Source organism: Canis aureus, chromosome 7 (assembly GCF_053574225.1).
Source record: "Canis aureus isolate CA01 chromosome 7, VMU_Caureus_v.1.0, whole genome shotgun sequence".
NCBI classification, from domain to species: domain Eukaryota; kingdom Metazoa; phylum Chordata; class Mammalia; order Carnivora; family Canidae; genus Canis; species Canis aureus.
The window spans coordinates 6,829,459-6,846,699 of NC_135617.1; the positions used below are offsets into that span (position 1 = coordinate 6,829,459).

Here is a 17,241-nt window from a genome sequence, read left to right on the forward strand (position 1 = left end):
TAGGGGTTTCCTGTTTGTTATGTTATTAGAATGCTGTATTATCATTTAAAAGTTTTATTTTCTGATCTTAGTATATATAATGCAATTGATTTTTCATATTGATCTTGTACTAGGCTATCTTGCTAAATTCATTCGCTAATTTACATAGTTTGTAGGTTCTTTTGGATCTTCTCTCAATAGCTATAACTATATAAATATGTATTACATACATACTCATATATATTTCTCCTTAGTATCCATGATGCTGATGAATAATGGCAGTTTTCTTTCTTTTTCATTCTTATTTTTCTTGTTTTATTGTACTAGCTGTGAATCTCCAGTGAATAGATGTGATAACAGATATCTGTCTCATTTCCAAATTAGGGAGGGATTATGATGTTTGCTGTAGGGTTGTTTACAGATGTCTTTATAAGATTAAGGAAATTCTTTATTCTTCTGGTTGGCTAAGAATTTTTTTTTAAACATAAATGAACACTGGATTTTTTAAAGATTCTTCATTCATTTGAGAGAGCAAGTGAGAGCATGAGAAGGGGGGAGGGACAGAGGGAGAAGGAGAAGCAGGCTCCTCACTGAGCAGGAAGCCTGATGGGCTCATTCCCAGGGCCCCAGATTCATGACCTGAGCCGAAGGTAGACACTTACCTGACGGAGCCACCCAGGTGCCCCAATATTGAATTTTTAAAATTGTTTTTTCTATATCTATTAAGATAATCATAAGATTTTCCTTTTTATTTTGTTCATGTGATGAATTTACATTAATTGAGTTATCTTGCTTTTTAGGTTGAAATAATTTTAGATTTATGGAAGAGTTGCAAAAACAGTACAATTTCCTTATACCCTTCTCCCAACTGCCCCAAATGCTCATTTATATAACTATAGGAAAACTGTTAATATTTAAATAACATTGGTATATTACTTTTAACAATACTATGTGTCCTTTATTCAGATTTTACCAGTTTTTTCATGAATGTTCATTTCAGGATGGCATATTACATTTAGTTGTGGTATCTCATTAGTCTGCTCTAACCTCTGACAGTTCCTCAGTCCTTCCTTGTCTTTCCTGACTTTGACACTTTTGAAGAGAATTGGTCAGGTATTTTGTTAGACTATCCTTCAATTTAGGTTTGTCTGGTGTCTTCTCACAATTAGATTGAAGGCTTTCATGCTTGAGAAGTTTGCTGCAGAGGTGATGAGGCTCAAACTCAGAACCCCTGAGATCAAGAGTTGCATGCTCCACTGACTAAGCCAGCACCACCACCCCCGCCCCCCGGCCCTTGTATTCTCTTTAAAGGTATGATCTTTAGGCAACTGGGTGGTTCTGTGGTCGAGTGTGTGCCTTGGGCTCAGGTCGTGATCCCGCTGTCCCAGGATCGAGTCCTGCATTGGGCTCCCTGCATGGAGCCTGCTTCTCCTTCTGCCTGTGTCTCTGCCTCTCTCTGTGTCTCTCATGAATAAATAAATAAAATCTAAAAAAGAATTAAAAAATAAAAATAAAGGTATGATCTGTGGTGAGGTGGTCTTTTTCATTCCTGATATTGATACTTTGTTTCTCATCTTTCTGGATTATTCTTGGTAGAGGTTTATCAATATTACCAATCTTTTTGTGGAACCAACCTTTGGGTTTGTTGATTCTCTCATTGTACATCTGTTTACTATTTCATTCATTTTCTGTTTTATGCTTATTGTGTTTCTACTTTCTTGGCTTTAATTTGTTGAGTTCCTCCTTCCCCACCCAATTTCTTGAGATAGGTTCTTAGATAACTGATTTCCAGCTTTTCTTCAATATTTGCATTTAAAGCTACAAATTGCTGTCCCTACTCAAGCACAGCTTGAACTGAATCCCACGTTTTGATATGTTATATTTTTATTATAATTTAGTTAAAATGTTTTCTCATTTTTCTTTGATGCACAGATAATTTAGAAGTTTGTTTTCTAAAGATGTGGGGATTTTTCTAAGTATCTTTTGCTATTGACTTCTAGCTGATTTTTATTGTGTTCATAGACCAGAAATTCTCCCAAAGAAATAAAAGGTAAGAACACTTACACTCATTTTATGAGAGCAATTTAACGTTAATACCAAAACTGAACAAAGATATTATGTGGGGAGACAAAAGGAACGGAAAAGATGATTTAAATCCTGTGAAATTTAGGGCATCTGGGTGGTTCAGAGGTTGAGCGTCTGCCTTTGGCCCAGGTCGTGATTCCGGGGTCCTGGGATCAAGTCCCACATTGGGCTCCCTGCATGGAGTCTGCTTCTCCCTCTGCCTGTCTCTCTGTCTCATGATTTCTCATGATTAAATAAATAAAATCTCATGTTTTATTGTACTAGCTCATGATTTCTCATGATTAAATAAATAAAATCATTAATAAATAAATCCTCTGAAGTTTGTTGAGATTTGTTTTATAGATCAGCATAGAGACAGTTTTGGTAAATATACCATGTGTAATCAAAATTTTAAAACTGTCTCTTGTGGAGCATTCTATACATAATAATTTGGTCACGTGTGCATTTGTTTTTTTTGTTTTGTTTTGTTTTGTTTTGTTTTGTTTTTTACGTGTGCATTTGTTAATTGTGCTGTTCAAATTTTTTCATATTCCTGTGGTTGGTTTTCATTCTCTGCTACTTCTTCTGAAAGTTACTGAGAGAAGTGAAATTTCTATTAAAATCTCCCATTTTTCCTTTTAGTTCTGTCCATTTTTGCATTATAAAATTAGAAGATGTGTTATTAGGTACAATTTAGAATTGTTCTATCTTCTAGATGGATTGACATTTTTATCTTAATGAAATGTACTACTTTATCTCTTGTAAAGCTTCTTGCCTTAAGTATTGTCTCATGTTGGTATAGACATACCAGAGTTCTTTTATTGAGTTAGAAATTTGTTTTTCCTCCTTTTACTTTTATTCTTTCTGTATGCTTATATTTGGGTACAGTGATATGTTTATTTTTAATCCATCCTATATTTATCTTTTACTTAATCTGTTTACATGAAATATACTTACTGACATATTTGGATATAAATCTACCATCTTATTTTTTAGTTGTTACAATTGTTCTGTTTTCTTTTTCCCCTCTTACCTTCTTTGGAATAAAGTATTTTTATTATTATTTCATTTCCCTCTTTATTAACTAGTTCATCATTGATTCTTTTATATCTTTTTATTGGTTATCCTAGACCTAAAGATTACAACATGCATCCTTGACTTACTAAAATCCAATTAGTATTTTTTTTCAATTCATGGATTATCTTAAGAACATTGGAATACTTTAACTCCTTTTTCCTACTTATATTTCGTGTGTTGCTATGTACTTTAATTCTACATATACTCTAACTCTCTCAAGATACTATAATTTTATAGTCAATATTAATTTAGATTTCCTTATATGTTTACTATTTACAGCCTCTATATTCCCTTCTGCATCTTCTTGCTTCCATTTGGAAATCTTTTCCTGCTACTTGAAAAACTAGGTTTTGGGGATCCCTGGGTGGCGCAGCGTAGCGCCTGCCTTTGGCCCAGGGCGCGATCCTGGAGACCCGGGATCAAATCCCACGTCAGGCTCCCAGTGCATGGAGCCTGCTTCTCCCTCTGCCTGTGTCTCTGCCTCTTTCTCTCTCTGTATGACTATCACAAATAAATAAAAATTAAAAAAAAAAAAGAAAAAGAAAAACTAGTTTTTCCTTTAGTGTCTGTCAGTGAGCTGCAAATCATCTCAGTTTTTGTTTGGCTGGAAATGTCTTTTTTTCATTTTCATTTTGGAATGATACTTTCTCTGGGTATAGAAGTTTAGGTTAGCAGTTATTTTAGCCTTTTATTTTTATTTTTTGAATAGAAAGCTATTTATTGGCCACTTTATTTGCAATAAAGTAAACAAGATACAGTTGGATAACATTCTGACTCCTACAAAGTTAATTGTTTTTCCTAGTTTCTACTGAACCAGGAACTCAAATACTGAGAAATTGAACCTGCATGTCAGGAACAAGTTGCCATAAAGAAAAAGCATGCAGGTCAAGAATTTAGATTATAGGAGTTTGTTCACCCATTTATTCCATCTGGTCCTAAATTGCAAACACCTCTAACCATCTGATTATGATTAGGTTTCCATGAAGGAAGTCCTAGACATTCCATAAATCATGATCTTTTAGTTAATACAGAACAGAGATTTCAACTTCTTGAAAAGGAGTGGTTCACTAAGAAGGAATCTTTAAATATCCGTTTAACTAAGTTTTGCTTACCTAATTAAAACACACCAGGACTCATCTACTTTTCTCATTTGGGTGGGGTGGTTGTTGGTAGTGATAAAATTTTCCTTTCAGGGATCATGCAAATAAACCTGTATATGACTATAGATATGGATATGGATTCTGATACGGCCGCTTTAAATTGTCTGATTTAAATTGTTTACATTATATTTAAATTTTCAATTAATTACAACATTTGAAAGGTTAAGCCTTCAAGAAAAATTTCAATTTACTTCAAGTGATTTATTTCTTAGGTTGTTAAAAATGATGGCATCTCAGAAACATGGGCTTATCCATGGTTATGAAATGCCGTTTATATTTTGGTGAATGTTTAAAGAAAAAGAAAAAGAAAGAAAAACCATTTATGTATGAATTTTTTAAAAAAAGATTTTATTTATTTATTCATGAGAGACACACAGAGAGAGAGGCAGAGACACAGGCAGAAGGAGAAGCAGACTCCATGCAGGGAGCCTGATGTGAGACTCAATCCCAGGTCTCCAGGATCACACCCTGAGCTGAAGGTGGCACTAAACCGCTGAGCCACCCGGGCTGCCCATATGTACGCATTTTTATGTACACACACACGTACACACACACAAAATAAAATAAAAAAAACACCCAGAATAGTCCTTAGGCATATACGAGTTAAACACAAATTCTGACTGACTAATGATTTTGAAGATTTCCCCCAACACTGAGAACCATTAGGTGTTCTCGAATGCAGGGGAATAAATCCCATAGTCTCAAATAGTCTCCTATCATAAAGGAAGCAACTACAGAAAGCTTCTATTTTTTCAAAGTAACCAGAGCTATAGATGCAAAAAAACGCCAACAACTCTCCCAATAGTTCTTCAAAACAAGCGTATCAAACTTGATTTTCATTAAAATGTTATTTCTTCACACTAATAAACCAAAAAAGATCTGTATTTTATTTATACGTATATAAATTATTGGAAATGGAAATAATTATTGAGCTTCATCTTCTGGATGAGAATGGCAAATTAGTCTCCCTTCATAAGAAACAATCACCCCTCAAGGACACTCCCCACTTGCCTCTTCTGTCAGCACCAGGGGGGCCTCACCTGAACCTTTCCATTTCAGGACAAACATGAATTCTCCACCACTGCCAGTGGTACCACTTACTCCTTCAGGATCAAGAGCTCTGGCAAAGCTCCTGGGGCTGTCCGCAGGGTCTCTTTTCTTCTTTGATTTACTATCATCAGATTCCCGGTCAGATAGAGACTGTCTTTTTGTACCATCTTTTTTTTTTCCCCCAGCTTTTTGAGAAGTAAGACATGCTTCAATTAACTCTGGACAATCTAAATTTTCTCCAGGTTCCCAAGTATTGTCAGCAAGTCTCTTCCACTTCAGGGAATCCTCTGCCTTCCCATTTACTATCCCTTGGTCCAGTACATTCCCCCGACAAATTCTTCAGACTTTGCCTCTTCTACTTTTTTTACTCTTTTCTTTCTGCTTCTTCCTCATTTTTTGCAATGTCGTTTTATGGGAGGCCTTTTTTTTTTTTTTTTTTTTTTCAGGTTTGAAAAGCTATTATTCACCAGCCCAGGGCTGTCGCATCTCAGGCCCTACACACCTCAAGCTCCAGCCACATCCTTCTTTCAGCCTTTTAAAGATATCCTTTCATTGTTTGGCTTCCATCGTTTTCAGTGAAAATTTGGCTCTTATTATTGTGCCTCTGAACAAAATATGTCTTATTATTTTTTGCACTAGCTGTATTTACAGTTTTTATCCTTGATTGGTTTTCACCTGTTTTACCCTGATGGCTCTACTTGTAACTTTCCTTGTATTTATCTGTGGCTCTATGTCTTTTGTCAGTTTTTAATTCTCAGATTATTTTCTCTTCAAATACTGTTTATGCTGCATTATCTCTCTCCTTCTCTTCCAGGACTCTAATTACACAAATGTTTACACTGGGTCGCATGTATCTCTTAAGTCTTCCTTTTCTGTATTTCTTAAAATTTTTATCTTGCTATAATTGTAGTGAGGTCTATGTGTATATTTTCTTCTGGTCTATATTCCAGTTCATGAATCATCTCTTCAGTTGAGTCTAATCTGCTTTTAAATCCTTCCACTGAGTTCTTAATTTCAGTCCTAGAATTTTTATTAGGCTATTTTTAAAAAATATATTCAGCACGTCCCTTCAAATGACAGCATTTTTTTCTCTTGGTTTTCAGTCATTTGTTCCTATCTCTTGATATGATATGCCCAGTTTTAGTGTTGTTTAATGCCAGACACCATGCACGAACAATTGTAGTGATAATCTGAGAGTCTGGATGATATCATCTTCCCCCAGAGAAGATTTACTTTGGTTCAGGCAGGCAGTTAGCCAGGAGAATAACTCCTTAGTCTAATCTGAGACTGATTTGAATCATATCTGAGTCTCTGTGAGTGCTGGTCTATTTTCAGACTAGCTTTATTACCAGGGTGTGGTTCTTCAAGGTTCCCAGCTAAAAGACTGAGCTGTTTACCAGGATCCCTCCTTCTGGAAAGCTTTGAATCCTAATTTATGTCTCCTAACCCCTAAGACTGCTGGTAGCCCTGCTCAGCTGCTCAGCATCTCTCCATACGTATTCCGAATCATCAGATGCCTCATGAAGGAAAGTAGCTAATTATGTTAAGCTGCTCACCTCTCTGTATTTCCTTTTTCTCTAACACCTTAGAGATAGAGAGCACAGAACGTGCCAATCCCACTCCAACTTCAGCTCTCAGCCAGCCACTTTCCAGGGCCTGGTGCTCCTCACCCCTTTGTATCTTTGAGCCTTGGTAATAAACAATGTGAGCCTCCTTCTTGCTATTGGATGGAATTCTATCCAGCTTCCTCTGTACTCCAAAGAATTTTGTTTCCACTGGTGGAAGCTGTCTGAGGTGGGAGACGCAGAGGCTGTAAAATAAGTCTGCCTTAGTTCAAGTCTTCACTATCACTGTCACTTACGGGACTTTGGGCAAATTGCACTGTCACTTACGGGATTTTAGGCAAATTGTTTAACCTCTCTGAGCCTCGATATTCTCATTGTGAAATGGAGAAGATGATAAAAATAATCAAGATGACATGAGACAATGTTAGTGGAGTGCTTAGCAAAAAAAAAAAAAGCAAAATAAAGGTTGGCTACGGCCATTATTTAACTTAATTTAGGGTCCTGGAGTGTGTAGAAAGGTCTTAGATGATTGTCATTGGATTCCTCAGTTGAGCGGCAGCCTCATGAGTGTTGTGGGAGGGGAGCGAAGAGGTGGAAGACAGGAGGTTCTGTGGTTCCACAGATGAGCAGGAGTTTAATCCCACAGTGGGATTAAACCCTAAGGCTGGGATCCAGACCTTTTGGGAGAAACGTTGCACAATGTATGACTATGGGGAGTCATTGGCCAGGTTTCCAGTTTGCGCTTCTCCTTAGCAAGAAACTGGTTCTATTTCAGAGACGTCACAGGTCTCATCTTCCCTGCAGCTCCTCACTCCAGAAACACTGCAGCTGCCACGGTCCGAGGTTGACCATGAATGGATGAGGCCTCCCACCTCGTGTGGTCATAAGTGCTCCTCCATGGGGCTCAGGGGTCTCCTACTCACCGAAATGTCTCCTCGGGAAAGTACTAAACATCTATTATTTAGCTCTTCACGTGAACCGAAGTCATGTGTCATTCTGCCCGAGTGTATTTGCATTCTACGCTTATTTTTGCTCCGGAACGAAAGCCAGGAGTCAGCAGGAAGAAGGGGAGCCCTGGAAGAGCCATCTTCCAGACAGATCCTCTCCCCCCATCCCCACTTCCGGTTCTCATTAGGCTTTGGGTAATTTATTTTTCCTCTGTTGGCCGTGACATCCTCATTTAAGTGTCTTGGGTTTCCTTCCAGCTCTGAAAACCTTATCCATGATAGTGGTGTTAGGTGGAGGACCTGAAGCCGGCCCAGAAATCACGCACAGTCACCCCATACCCCGCTTGACCGGGTGTGAACACCCCCCCCCCCCGCCCCGTGTGCCCTCGTGAGAGCACACTGCTCCTCCCCCACCCCCAGGTGAGTCTTCCCCCTCCTCCCTGAGGACAGGCCTCCCCCCAGCCAGGCTCTGAGGGTGGTGGGAACCAGCCCGTCTCCCAATCCCCGGTTCCTGTCCAGCAGATTCACAGGGCAGTTCAAAGAAGCAAGGCTGATAGAACAGCTCTCCTGCTCCCTCCCTCTCCCAACTGGCTCAGTCTAACTGGCCCGGGGCCCAGTGGTTTTGCTCTCCACAGCCTCCCATAAGTAAAAATACTCCAGGCCGCAGCCTCCCGCCTGTGCCATGGCGTCAGCTCCCCAACCCACTGGTCAGGCTTTCGCTCGTGGGCGGGAAGGAGGCAGCCCTGTGCCGCGCTGGAGTCTAATTACGTGCTGAGGAAATAAACCATGGGCTTCAATTTTAGTGCTGAAAATAGCTACGGCCTAGGATTCCTCTCTCTGGCCTGAGCCGGGAGAGCGTCCCAGGGCTCGGCCTCGGCGCCCGGCCTTCGGGGTTTGCCACGGGAAGCTAGGCGGTGGCAGGGTGGGACAAGGGTCCGAGGAGGGGGGGTGGCCCACAGAGGCCCCGGGGTTCCGCAGTCTGTGGAGAGGCACACTTCAGGGAGACGGGACTCGGGCCCAGGGCTCAGGCCCTTCCACACCCCGCATCCCTACTGGGCCTCCTCGCCCCCGGCTCTAGAATGTTCTCGCTCTCGGCCTGCAGGACATCCAGGACTTCGGGGTCCTGCTGAATGCACCTCTGGAGCCTCGTGTGGCTAAGAATGCGAAGCTCTGGCCAACGCTGAGGTAATTCTCTAGGCAGGTCATAGGACACATGTCACGGTGTCGTGCGTGGCCGACCGACTCAGGCAAGGAGGATGAGGGAACATCGGCAACTGGGTTTTTGGACACGGAAGCTTCTGCAGGTCAACGGAATGTCCAGGTGGCTCAGTTAGACCGGATCCTGAGCCCCTTCCCGCCGCCTCGCTGCCTGGAAGGAGAGAGCCGGCCTGCCCGGGCCACAGGCTACCGGCCGGAGACGAGGGGGACACCACGTGAATGGCAAGTCCAGAGGGGGCGTCGGCCTTGCCGTTCGGGGAGCCTGGGCCCAGCTCTTCTCAGCTCCGGGTCATCTTGAGCTGCCCACGCCCCGGGGTGCACGGACAGGGCCCCCTCCCTCCCCGCCCTCCCCGCCCTCCCTGTCCCGGCAGGGCCCGGCTCACGTGCTTCGGCTCCTTTGCGCGCCCGCCTCCGAGCACCAGCGCTGAGCTGCCTCCCGCCGTCGTGAGCACGAGCAGGGCCAGGCCTGAGGCCGCGGCCAACGACGAGGTCAGCGCGCTCAGAGAACAGGCGTCCCTGGCCGCCCGGCCGACTGAGGGCACAGCAGAGCTGAGGGGAAGGCCTCGGCCGCCGTGGCGGTGGCGGCGACACACAGGCGCGGGCCCACGGCCAGGCCCGTGCGTGCTGCTCCTGGGGAAGGGGAGTTTCAGGGGAGACCACGCTCCAAGGACGGCGGGAGCCAGCGCGGCCCTACCTGCCCCTCCGGGAGAACGCAGAGGAGACGGCCCTGTTCGGAAGCCCCGGGCTCCTGGATGCCATCTGCACACGCCTCTCGTCTCTTCAGAGTCACTCGGCCTCTCCAGCGTGTCCAGAGCAGCTGCCATAGCTGCACGTGGCAGGTGCTCTGGGGGCGCAGCCAGCCCCCCGGGCTGACGAGGGCTGCACGGAGGAGGGGACACAGGGCCGAGGGCCGGCAGGCCCCAAGGCGCCCATGGCCGCGTGGTGCACGGACGGAGAAGGCCTCCCAGAGGGTCCTCGGGCCCCCTCCAGGCCTGTCCACCCCTTGACCCCTTGACCCCTCGGCCCTCGCCCAGCGGCCCTTGCTGTGGGGACAGGCAGTCAGAGGACACGCTTCTTTGCCAGAGAGCCCTGGCTCCCTGGTCTCCTGCTCTTGGCTGTCAGGGGGCTGCTGAGGGCCCCGCCCGTCCTCCAACCCCCCGCCGCGGGGGCTGAGGCCCCAACACAGGCTGAAGCTGCTGGGAAGGCGGCAGAGGGACCCCGCTCTCCCCTCCAGCCGCACCCTGCGGGGAACCGTCTCAGCCCCCACCTGCGCGTGTGGAGGCGCAGCTGCCTGGTGGCCAGACCACAAAGTCCCCATTTGGAAGATCCCGTTTCCTAACCACCTTGGCCCGACATCAGTAGCAATATTGCCCCACAAGGAGGGCGAGCCATTTACTGCGGGAACCACCAGCGCCAGGGCTCGAACACCAAGTTAGACACGAAGGTCTCCCCTCTGGAGTTAAGGCCGGGTTCAGGAAGGAGAAGCACAAAGCTTTCGGCCCGAGTCTCCCCCACGGAGGCCCCTCAGGCCCCCCGGCCCCCGCCCCCCTCTCCTTAGAACCCAGGGGTCCCCAGCTGTGCCAGCTTCCAGGCCTCCTCTTTAACCCCTTGGTTTCCCCCATCCCTCCCAGAGAAAAGTCAGGCCTCAGGAACCCCGGGGAATGAGTGGGGGCAGAGGGCACCCACCACGCGGTGCCCGTGGTATGCGCGCTCTAGAGTCTCTCCTAATTAACACCAAATTAATAATAATTGCAGCCACTTACGGAGAACCTGGTATGACTTACCCGCCGGCATTATTAGCTCGTCTGAGACCTCTCAGCTTTGAGCGCTAACGAGGAGGGAGGAATTGCTTCATCCGTCTTGGGGGAGCATCGAGGCCATGCAGCCAACAATCCAAGGTGGGATTTAAACTCGGTTTTGCTCTCTTTCTGCCCACCCTCCACTTTGAGCAAGAGTCGGTTGTCATATGTGCGGATTAAAGACATACTCACCACTCTTAAAAACACACACACACACACACACACACAAAAAAAAAAAACTTTAAAACCAGAAAACACTGGATTGAGGATTGAGGATTGGAAAAACCACGGTTTCTCCCTAACCAAGGGGGCTCGTTGACTTTGGACAAGTGCCAGCTTCCTTGGGCTCCCACAACCTTATCTTCAAAATGGTGCAAGTAAAAATATCTTCCTTTCCTCCCTCTTGGGCTTGTTGGAAAGTCAGATAGATCCAGCTGGGCAGGGATCCCTGGGTGGCGCAGTGGTTTGGCGCCTGCCTTTGGCCCAGGGCGCGATCCTGGAGACCCGGGATCGAATCCCACGTCGGGCTCCCGGTGCATGGAGCCTGCTTCTCCCTCTGCCTGTGTCTCTGCCTCTCTCTCTCTCTCTCTCTCTCTGCGTGTGTGTGACTATCATAAATAAAAAAAAAAAAAAGATCCAGCTGGGCAAAAGCGTCATGAACCGTAGAGAAAGATGCTTGATGACTGACTCTGCCATGGGACACAGCATCTTCTAAGACAACAGAGGTCCACCCGGGTGATCTCACAGTGACTTCTGGGGCCTGCATGCCAGGAGCCTATCGTCTCATTTGTCAGAAACAGGTCTGTAAGACCCTGTTATTTTTATGATTTGGAAGACCAGAGGTTTATCATAACGACAAACAAGTCCTCTATGACTGAACCTGGCCCATTAAACAGGTGACCCATGGGACACCTGGGTGGCTCAGCGGTTTAGCGCCTGCCTTTGGCCCAGGGTGTGATCCTGGAGTCCCAGGATTGAGTCCCGTGTCAGGCTCCCTGCATGGACCCTGCTTCTCCCTCTGCCTGTGTCTCTGCCTCTCTCTGTCTCTGTCTCTCTGTCTCTCTGTCTCTCTCTCTCTGCGTTTCTCATGAATAAATAAATAAAATCTTAATAAACAAACAGATGACCCACTGGCAGGAGCCAGATGTGAGCCATTGTCTTCAACCTACTACCCTCCCTTATCACAGGCACCGTTTGAGACTTTTTTACTCTCCCATGGAAAAGAATCAGTTAGTTAAACTTGGATCATTGAGTTTATCACCAAAGCCCAGAAACAACCCCAAAGTCCTTGGGTTGGGAGGATAGACTCATGGTACATTCACACCGCAGAGTATTAGCAGCAAAAGGGATGAAAGATTTTTACATGCAACAAATGCTTTATGCAAAACAGAGTCAGACTGCAAAGGCTCTGTATTGTATGATTCCATTTATATGACATTCCGGAAAAGGCAAAACCATAGGACGAGGAGTTCCTTATTACCAGAGGTGAGTTTCAGGAAGGATTTGACTAGAAGGGAGTGACACAAACGAGTTTTAGGGGGTGATGGACAAGTTCTGTGTTTTGATTGTGGTGGGGTTAACAGGACTCTTCACATTTGTTAAAACTCCTAGAACCAGGGGCACCTGGGTGGCTCAGTGGTTGAGCATCTGCCTTTGGCTCGGGTCATGATCCTGGGGTCCTGGAATCGAGTCCAGCATCGGGCTCTCTACAGGGAGCCTGCTTCTTCCTCTGCCTATGTCTCTGCCTCTCTCTCTGTGTCTGTCACGAATACATTTTTCTAAAAATCTTTAAAAAAAGAGGAGGAGTTTATTAAAAACAAAAATAAAAAAAACTCAGAACCATATACCAAAAGAAGTGAATTTTATGGCAGATAAATTAAAACAAGATTTTTTAAAAGTTCACAGATAAACTACTCCGAATCTTTACAAATGGGTCACCAAGAAAGTAGAGCCATTTGGCAGGGAGTCCCATAGTATAGTGTGACGTTGTATGAGGTAGAGTAGTGTAGCCTCGAATAGTGGAGAAATCTGGGGATTTGGCCACCAGTTATCTGGCTTGGGTTGGCAACAACCATCCGGGTGGGTGTTAAGAGGGCCCCATTCCCAGGTGACCTGGTTCTCTGGTAAACCCTGGAGTCTACATTTTAAACAAGCTTCCCAGGTTGTTTGGGTTCAGGTGGCTAAGGGCCCACATTTAGAGGCCCACTATTCAGCCTTTCTTCATTATTTGGGAATTAAATTCTTTTGTGAGCAGGAAACTCTTTCTATGCCTTGGAGTTTCTACCAGTAAGATGAAGACGATTAGCCTGTCTCCTGCTTTACGGGGACTTGGGCTCGAACTCACGACCCCAAGATCAAGAGTCACATTCTCTTCTGACTAAGCCAGTTAAGTGCCCCTCCCCTTTTTTATTTCATCTTTTATTGAACAGACCTACATTTCCCCATTTCTGATGCGTAAAGCTAAAATAGGACTTAAGAGGGCTGGCTCTGTCCATACCCACGTTCAGTATAGAGATTACTTAAAAACAAATCTTGCAAAAAATAAAATAAGACTTTAAGAAGGGGATCCCTGGGTGGCTCAGCGGTTTAGTGCCTGCCTTTGTTTGGCCCAGGGCGTGATCCTGGAGGCCCAGGATGGGGTCCCACATTGGGCTCCCTGCATGGAGCCTGCTTCTCCTTCTGCCTGTGTCTCTTCTTCTCTCTCTCTCTCTGTGTCTCTCATGGATAAATAAATAAAATCTTTAAAAAAAAAATAAGACTTTAAGAAGGTCGAATAGGGATCCCTGGGTGGCGCAGCGGTTTGGCGCCTGCCTTTGGCCCAGGGCGCGATCCTGGAGATCCGGGATCGAATCCCACATCAGGCTCCCAGTGCATGGAGCCTGCTTCTCCCTCTGCCTATGTCTCTGCCTCTCTCTCTCTCTCTCTCTCTCTCTGTGTGTGTGACTATCATAAATAAATTTAAAAAAAAAATAAGAAGGTCGAATAGTGGGGCACCTGGGTGGCTCAGTCGGTTAAGTGTCTGCCTTCGGCTCAGGTAATGATCCCAGGGTCCTGGGATTGAGTCCCACACAACGGGGCTCCCTGCTTAGCGGGGAGACTGCTTCTCCCTCTCCCTCTGCCCCGTCCCCTGCTCATGCTCACTCACACATGCTCTCTCTCTCTCTCAAATAAATAAAATTCTAGAGAAAGGAATGTTGAATAGTAAAAGGGGGGCGGTGAAGCCCTATTCACACATTTAGTGAGTAGGCAACTAGGACAATGTCATAGCAATTTGGGATGGGAGAGCATTCAGGTGTGTGTTGAGGGTGTTCCAAGTGGCAGGGGCTTGGCAGCCTTGACGATCTGCTCCTCTGGGGCCTGCACCCCGAGCATCTCTTCCAGGAACCTAACATCCTGGAATTTACCCAACCTCTTGGAAGTGGTAGCTTTGACCTTAAGGGAATAGTGTTAAGATGAAATTTTCTCTCTCTGAAATGCTTTGAGTTTTTTCACAGAATGAGATTCAAAGCCAGAGGCATGCCTTCTGGGATCACCCTAATTCTGAGCTCTAGGACTTGAGGGCAGGGTGAGAACCTGGGCTCAAGGCTCTCAGTGCCATTGTTTATGGTCTGTGTGGTTGTGGACAAGTAATTCCATTTTTAGAACCTCAAATTCTTACATTCAAATATTTCAGGGGCTGATAACTGTACTGGCTTCTCAGAGATACTGTGCAATTTGAGAGACACGCGCTGAGGTATGTAGAGGTGTTAGGATGGCTCAACTGCCCAAAGATTTGGCAAAAACAAAACCATATCGAGGGCCTGGGTGGCTCAGTCAGTTAAGCATCTGCCTGCGGCTCAGGTCATGATCTCAGGGTCCTGGGAGGGAGCCCTGCTCAGCGGGGAGTCCGCGTCTCCCTCTCCTTCTCCCTCTGCCCCTCCTCCTGCTCGGGAGGTGGCAGGCAGGGAGGGAGCAGGAAGGGCTGTGGGCTGGTCCAGGGCCAGAGGAGCTCAAGGAGAGCAAAGGGGTGCCAGAGTCCGGGCAGTGCCCACTCTCGGGGGGCGGTGTGGGCGTGAGAACCGCCTTTCGTGTTCCCATTTCCAGAGAATCGGGGAGTGGGGGAGAGGAATGCCCCCCTCCACTTGGGAGCTCCTGCATGTTCTTTTCCCTTCCATCAGGGTTCTGGGCATATGCAGGTGCTTCAGGCTCTCCTGGGTGAGGTGGGAAATGTGAGGGGATCCCCTGGGCCTCCGGCTTGTGCGCCCCCACCTGCACCCAAGCCCTGCTCCATAGGCGTCCTGAGCACCAGACAGTAAAAGAGCCATGGGGACCGCCCTGGGCCGCAGCGCTGGGCCCCTTCCTCGGGCTCTGGTTGGTCCAGGCATCCCCTCGGGCCCACGCCCGGGCCTCATGGGGCTTCCAGATGCCCAGGCCTGCATCCAATGCGCTCAAAGAAGCATCCAACATCTGCCTTCCTGCTGCTGCTGTAGCAAATCACTGTAAACTGGGGCCTTACAGCAGCACCAGTGATGATGAGCCTGGAGGTGAGAGGCCCAGAGCGGGTCTCACGGGGCTAATACCCAGCAGGGCTCTGTTCTTTCTGGAAGCTCTAGGGGAGAACCCGTTTCCTCGCTTTTCCAGCTCCCAGAGGCTGCCTACGTTCCTTGGCTTGTGGCCCTTCCTTCACCCTCAAAGCCAGCGGAGTCTTCCTCACGATGCCTTCTGCTGGTTCTGACTCTTCCTTCTCCCTCTACTCCAGTTATGGACCAATGGAGTATGTTGGGCAGACAATCTGCTTGTTTTAAAGTTCACTACTAAAAAAAAAAAAATTAAGGTTCACTACTTAGAGCCCCAATTCACCCCTCTAACCCTGACACATTCGCAGCTTCCAGGAACTAGAACATGGGCATCTGGGGGGTGGCGCATGGTTCTGTCCACCGCAGAGAATGCCCCTCGGTAGAGGAGCACGGTGACCTTTTGCCCCCAAGAGTTTTCTGACTTTAGAATCATGAAAAACATTTGAAAAGACAGAAAGTCGGGCCCCATTGGAGGCTGATTCCGCACTTCTGAAATGGACCCAAGGAATCTGAATTTTTAGCAGACTCCCTTCATGCTTTCCTGATACACATGCTCCAAGGGGCACATTTTGAAAGATCTGCTTTCTTTTGTCATTGGAGGGGTATAGTGACTACATTTTAAAGACCTCATTGCAAAAATCTATGGTCGATGATTTATTACGTGATTCTGATGTATTAATAAATATAACTAAGTTGATCTAGCACTTCCCCTGTGCCAGATACTAAGCGCCATCGTGTGTCATCTCATTTAAAGCTCACCGTAACAGGGCCAGGTAGGGCAGTTACAGCCATCGCCACCTTGCATGGATGTAGGGGTGAGGTGACCTAACTAGGTTACACGGGCAAAGCCAACTGCCCATTCATCTCCCTTCTTTTCTTTTTCTAAAGTCTGAGCTCTTTTCTCTTTCTTTCTTTTTTTCTTTCTTTCTTTCTTTCTTTCTTTCTTTCTTTCTTTCTTTCTTTCTTTCTTTCTTTCTTTCTTCTCTCTCTCTCTTTCTTTCTTTCTTTCTTTCTTTCTTTCTTTCTTTCTTTCTTTCTTTCTTTTTCTTTCTTCTTTCTCTTTCTTTTTTTAAATGCAATATTCTATGGAGCAGAAGCTCCATGGTGATGAATCACTAAAATGAAAGACCTGAGCTCTTGACCACTAACCAGTCCAGTGCTGCCACATAGTAGGTTCTCAGTAAGTATATGTTGAATTATAGGGTAAATAAATAAGCAGGTGTTTATATGAGTTAATGCTGATTGTCCTAAGAATCCTAAAGAAGGGATTTATTATTATCACCAGGAAACAGGCCAGGACCCAGAAGACGAGTGGAGAGGATTGGCTCCATCCCCGAGTCTGAGTCCACTGAGTCACTACACCAGGGCTCACACAGCAGTCCACAGGCTCCCACAAAGCAGTATTTTCAAATCCTGCATTTTTTATTATAGAGACTTCTTACTCCTGTAAAAGTTCAATTTGCTTTGGGGCGTCTGGGTGGCTCAGTGGTTGAGCATCTGCCTTCGGCTCAGGGCATGGTCCCGGGGTCCTGGGATTGAGTCCCGACAGGGCCCCTGCTTCTCCCTCTGCCTGTGTCTCTGTACTTCCCTTTACATCTCTCATGAATAAATAAAATCATTTTTTAATATATGTTCTCATTCATTTGGGGAATATAAATAATAGTGAAAGGGAATAGAAGGGAAGGGAGAAGAAATGTGTGGGAAATATCAGAAAGGGAGACAGAACATGAGAGACTCCTAACTCTGGGAAACGAACTAGGGGTGGTGGAAGGGGAGGAGGGCAGGGGGTGGGGGTGAATGGGTGACGGGCACTGAGGGGGGCACTT

General features: G+C 45.9%; 1 protein-coding gene and 1 pseudogene across 2 annotated transcripts; one reads left to right on the plus strand and one right to left on the minus strand.

Moving 5' to 3' along the window:
- Positions 1-5,270: 5,270 nt before the first annotated feature.
- LOC144317894 (chromobox protein homolog 3 pseudogene) lies at positions 5,271-7,890 on the minus strand (annotated as a pseudogene).
- A 654-nt stretch (positions 7,891-8,544) lies between these two features.
- Positions 8,545-17,011, plus strand: LOC144317025 (uncharacterized). 2 transcript variants are annotated; one of them, XR_013382887.1, is made up of 4 exons: positions 8,545-9,899; positions 10,816-10,958; positions 14,533-14,592; positions 16,701-17,011. XR_013382887.1 is itself a non-coding variant. In XM_077902856.1 (2 exons), the coding sequence occupies exons 1-2, from the start codon at positions 9,280-9,282 to the stop codon at positions 10,883-10,885; spliced, it is 690 nt and encodes a 229-aa protein (XP_077758982.1). In that variant the 5' UTR covers positions 8,545-9,279; the 3' UTR covers positions 10,886-12,994. The 2 variants fall into 2 exon arrangements, 1 of the variants encoding a protein (XP_077758982.1); XM_077902856.1 differs by lacking the exons at positions 14,533-14,592; positions 16,701-17,011 and having other exon boundaries at positions 10,816-12,994.
- Positions 17,012-17,241: the final 230 nt, after the last annotated feature.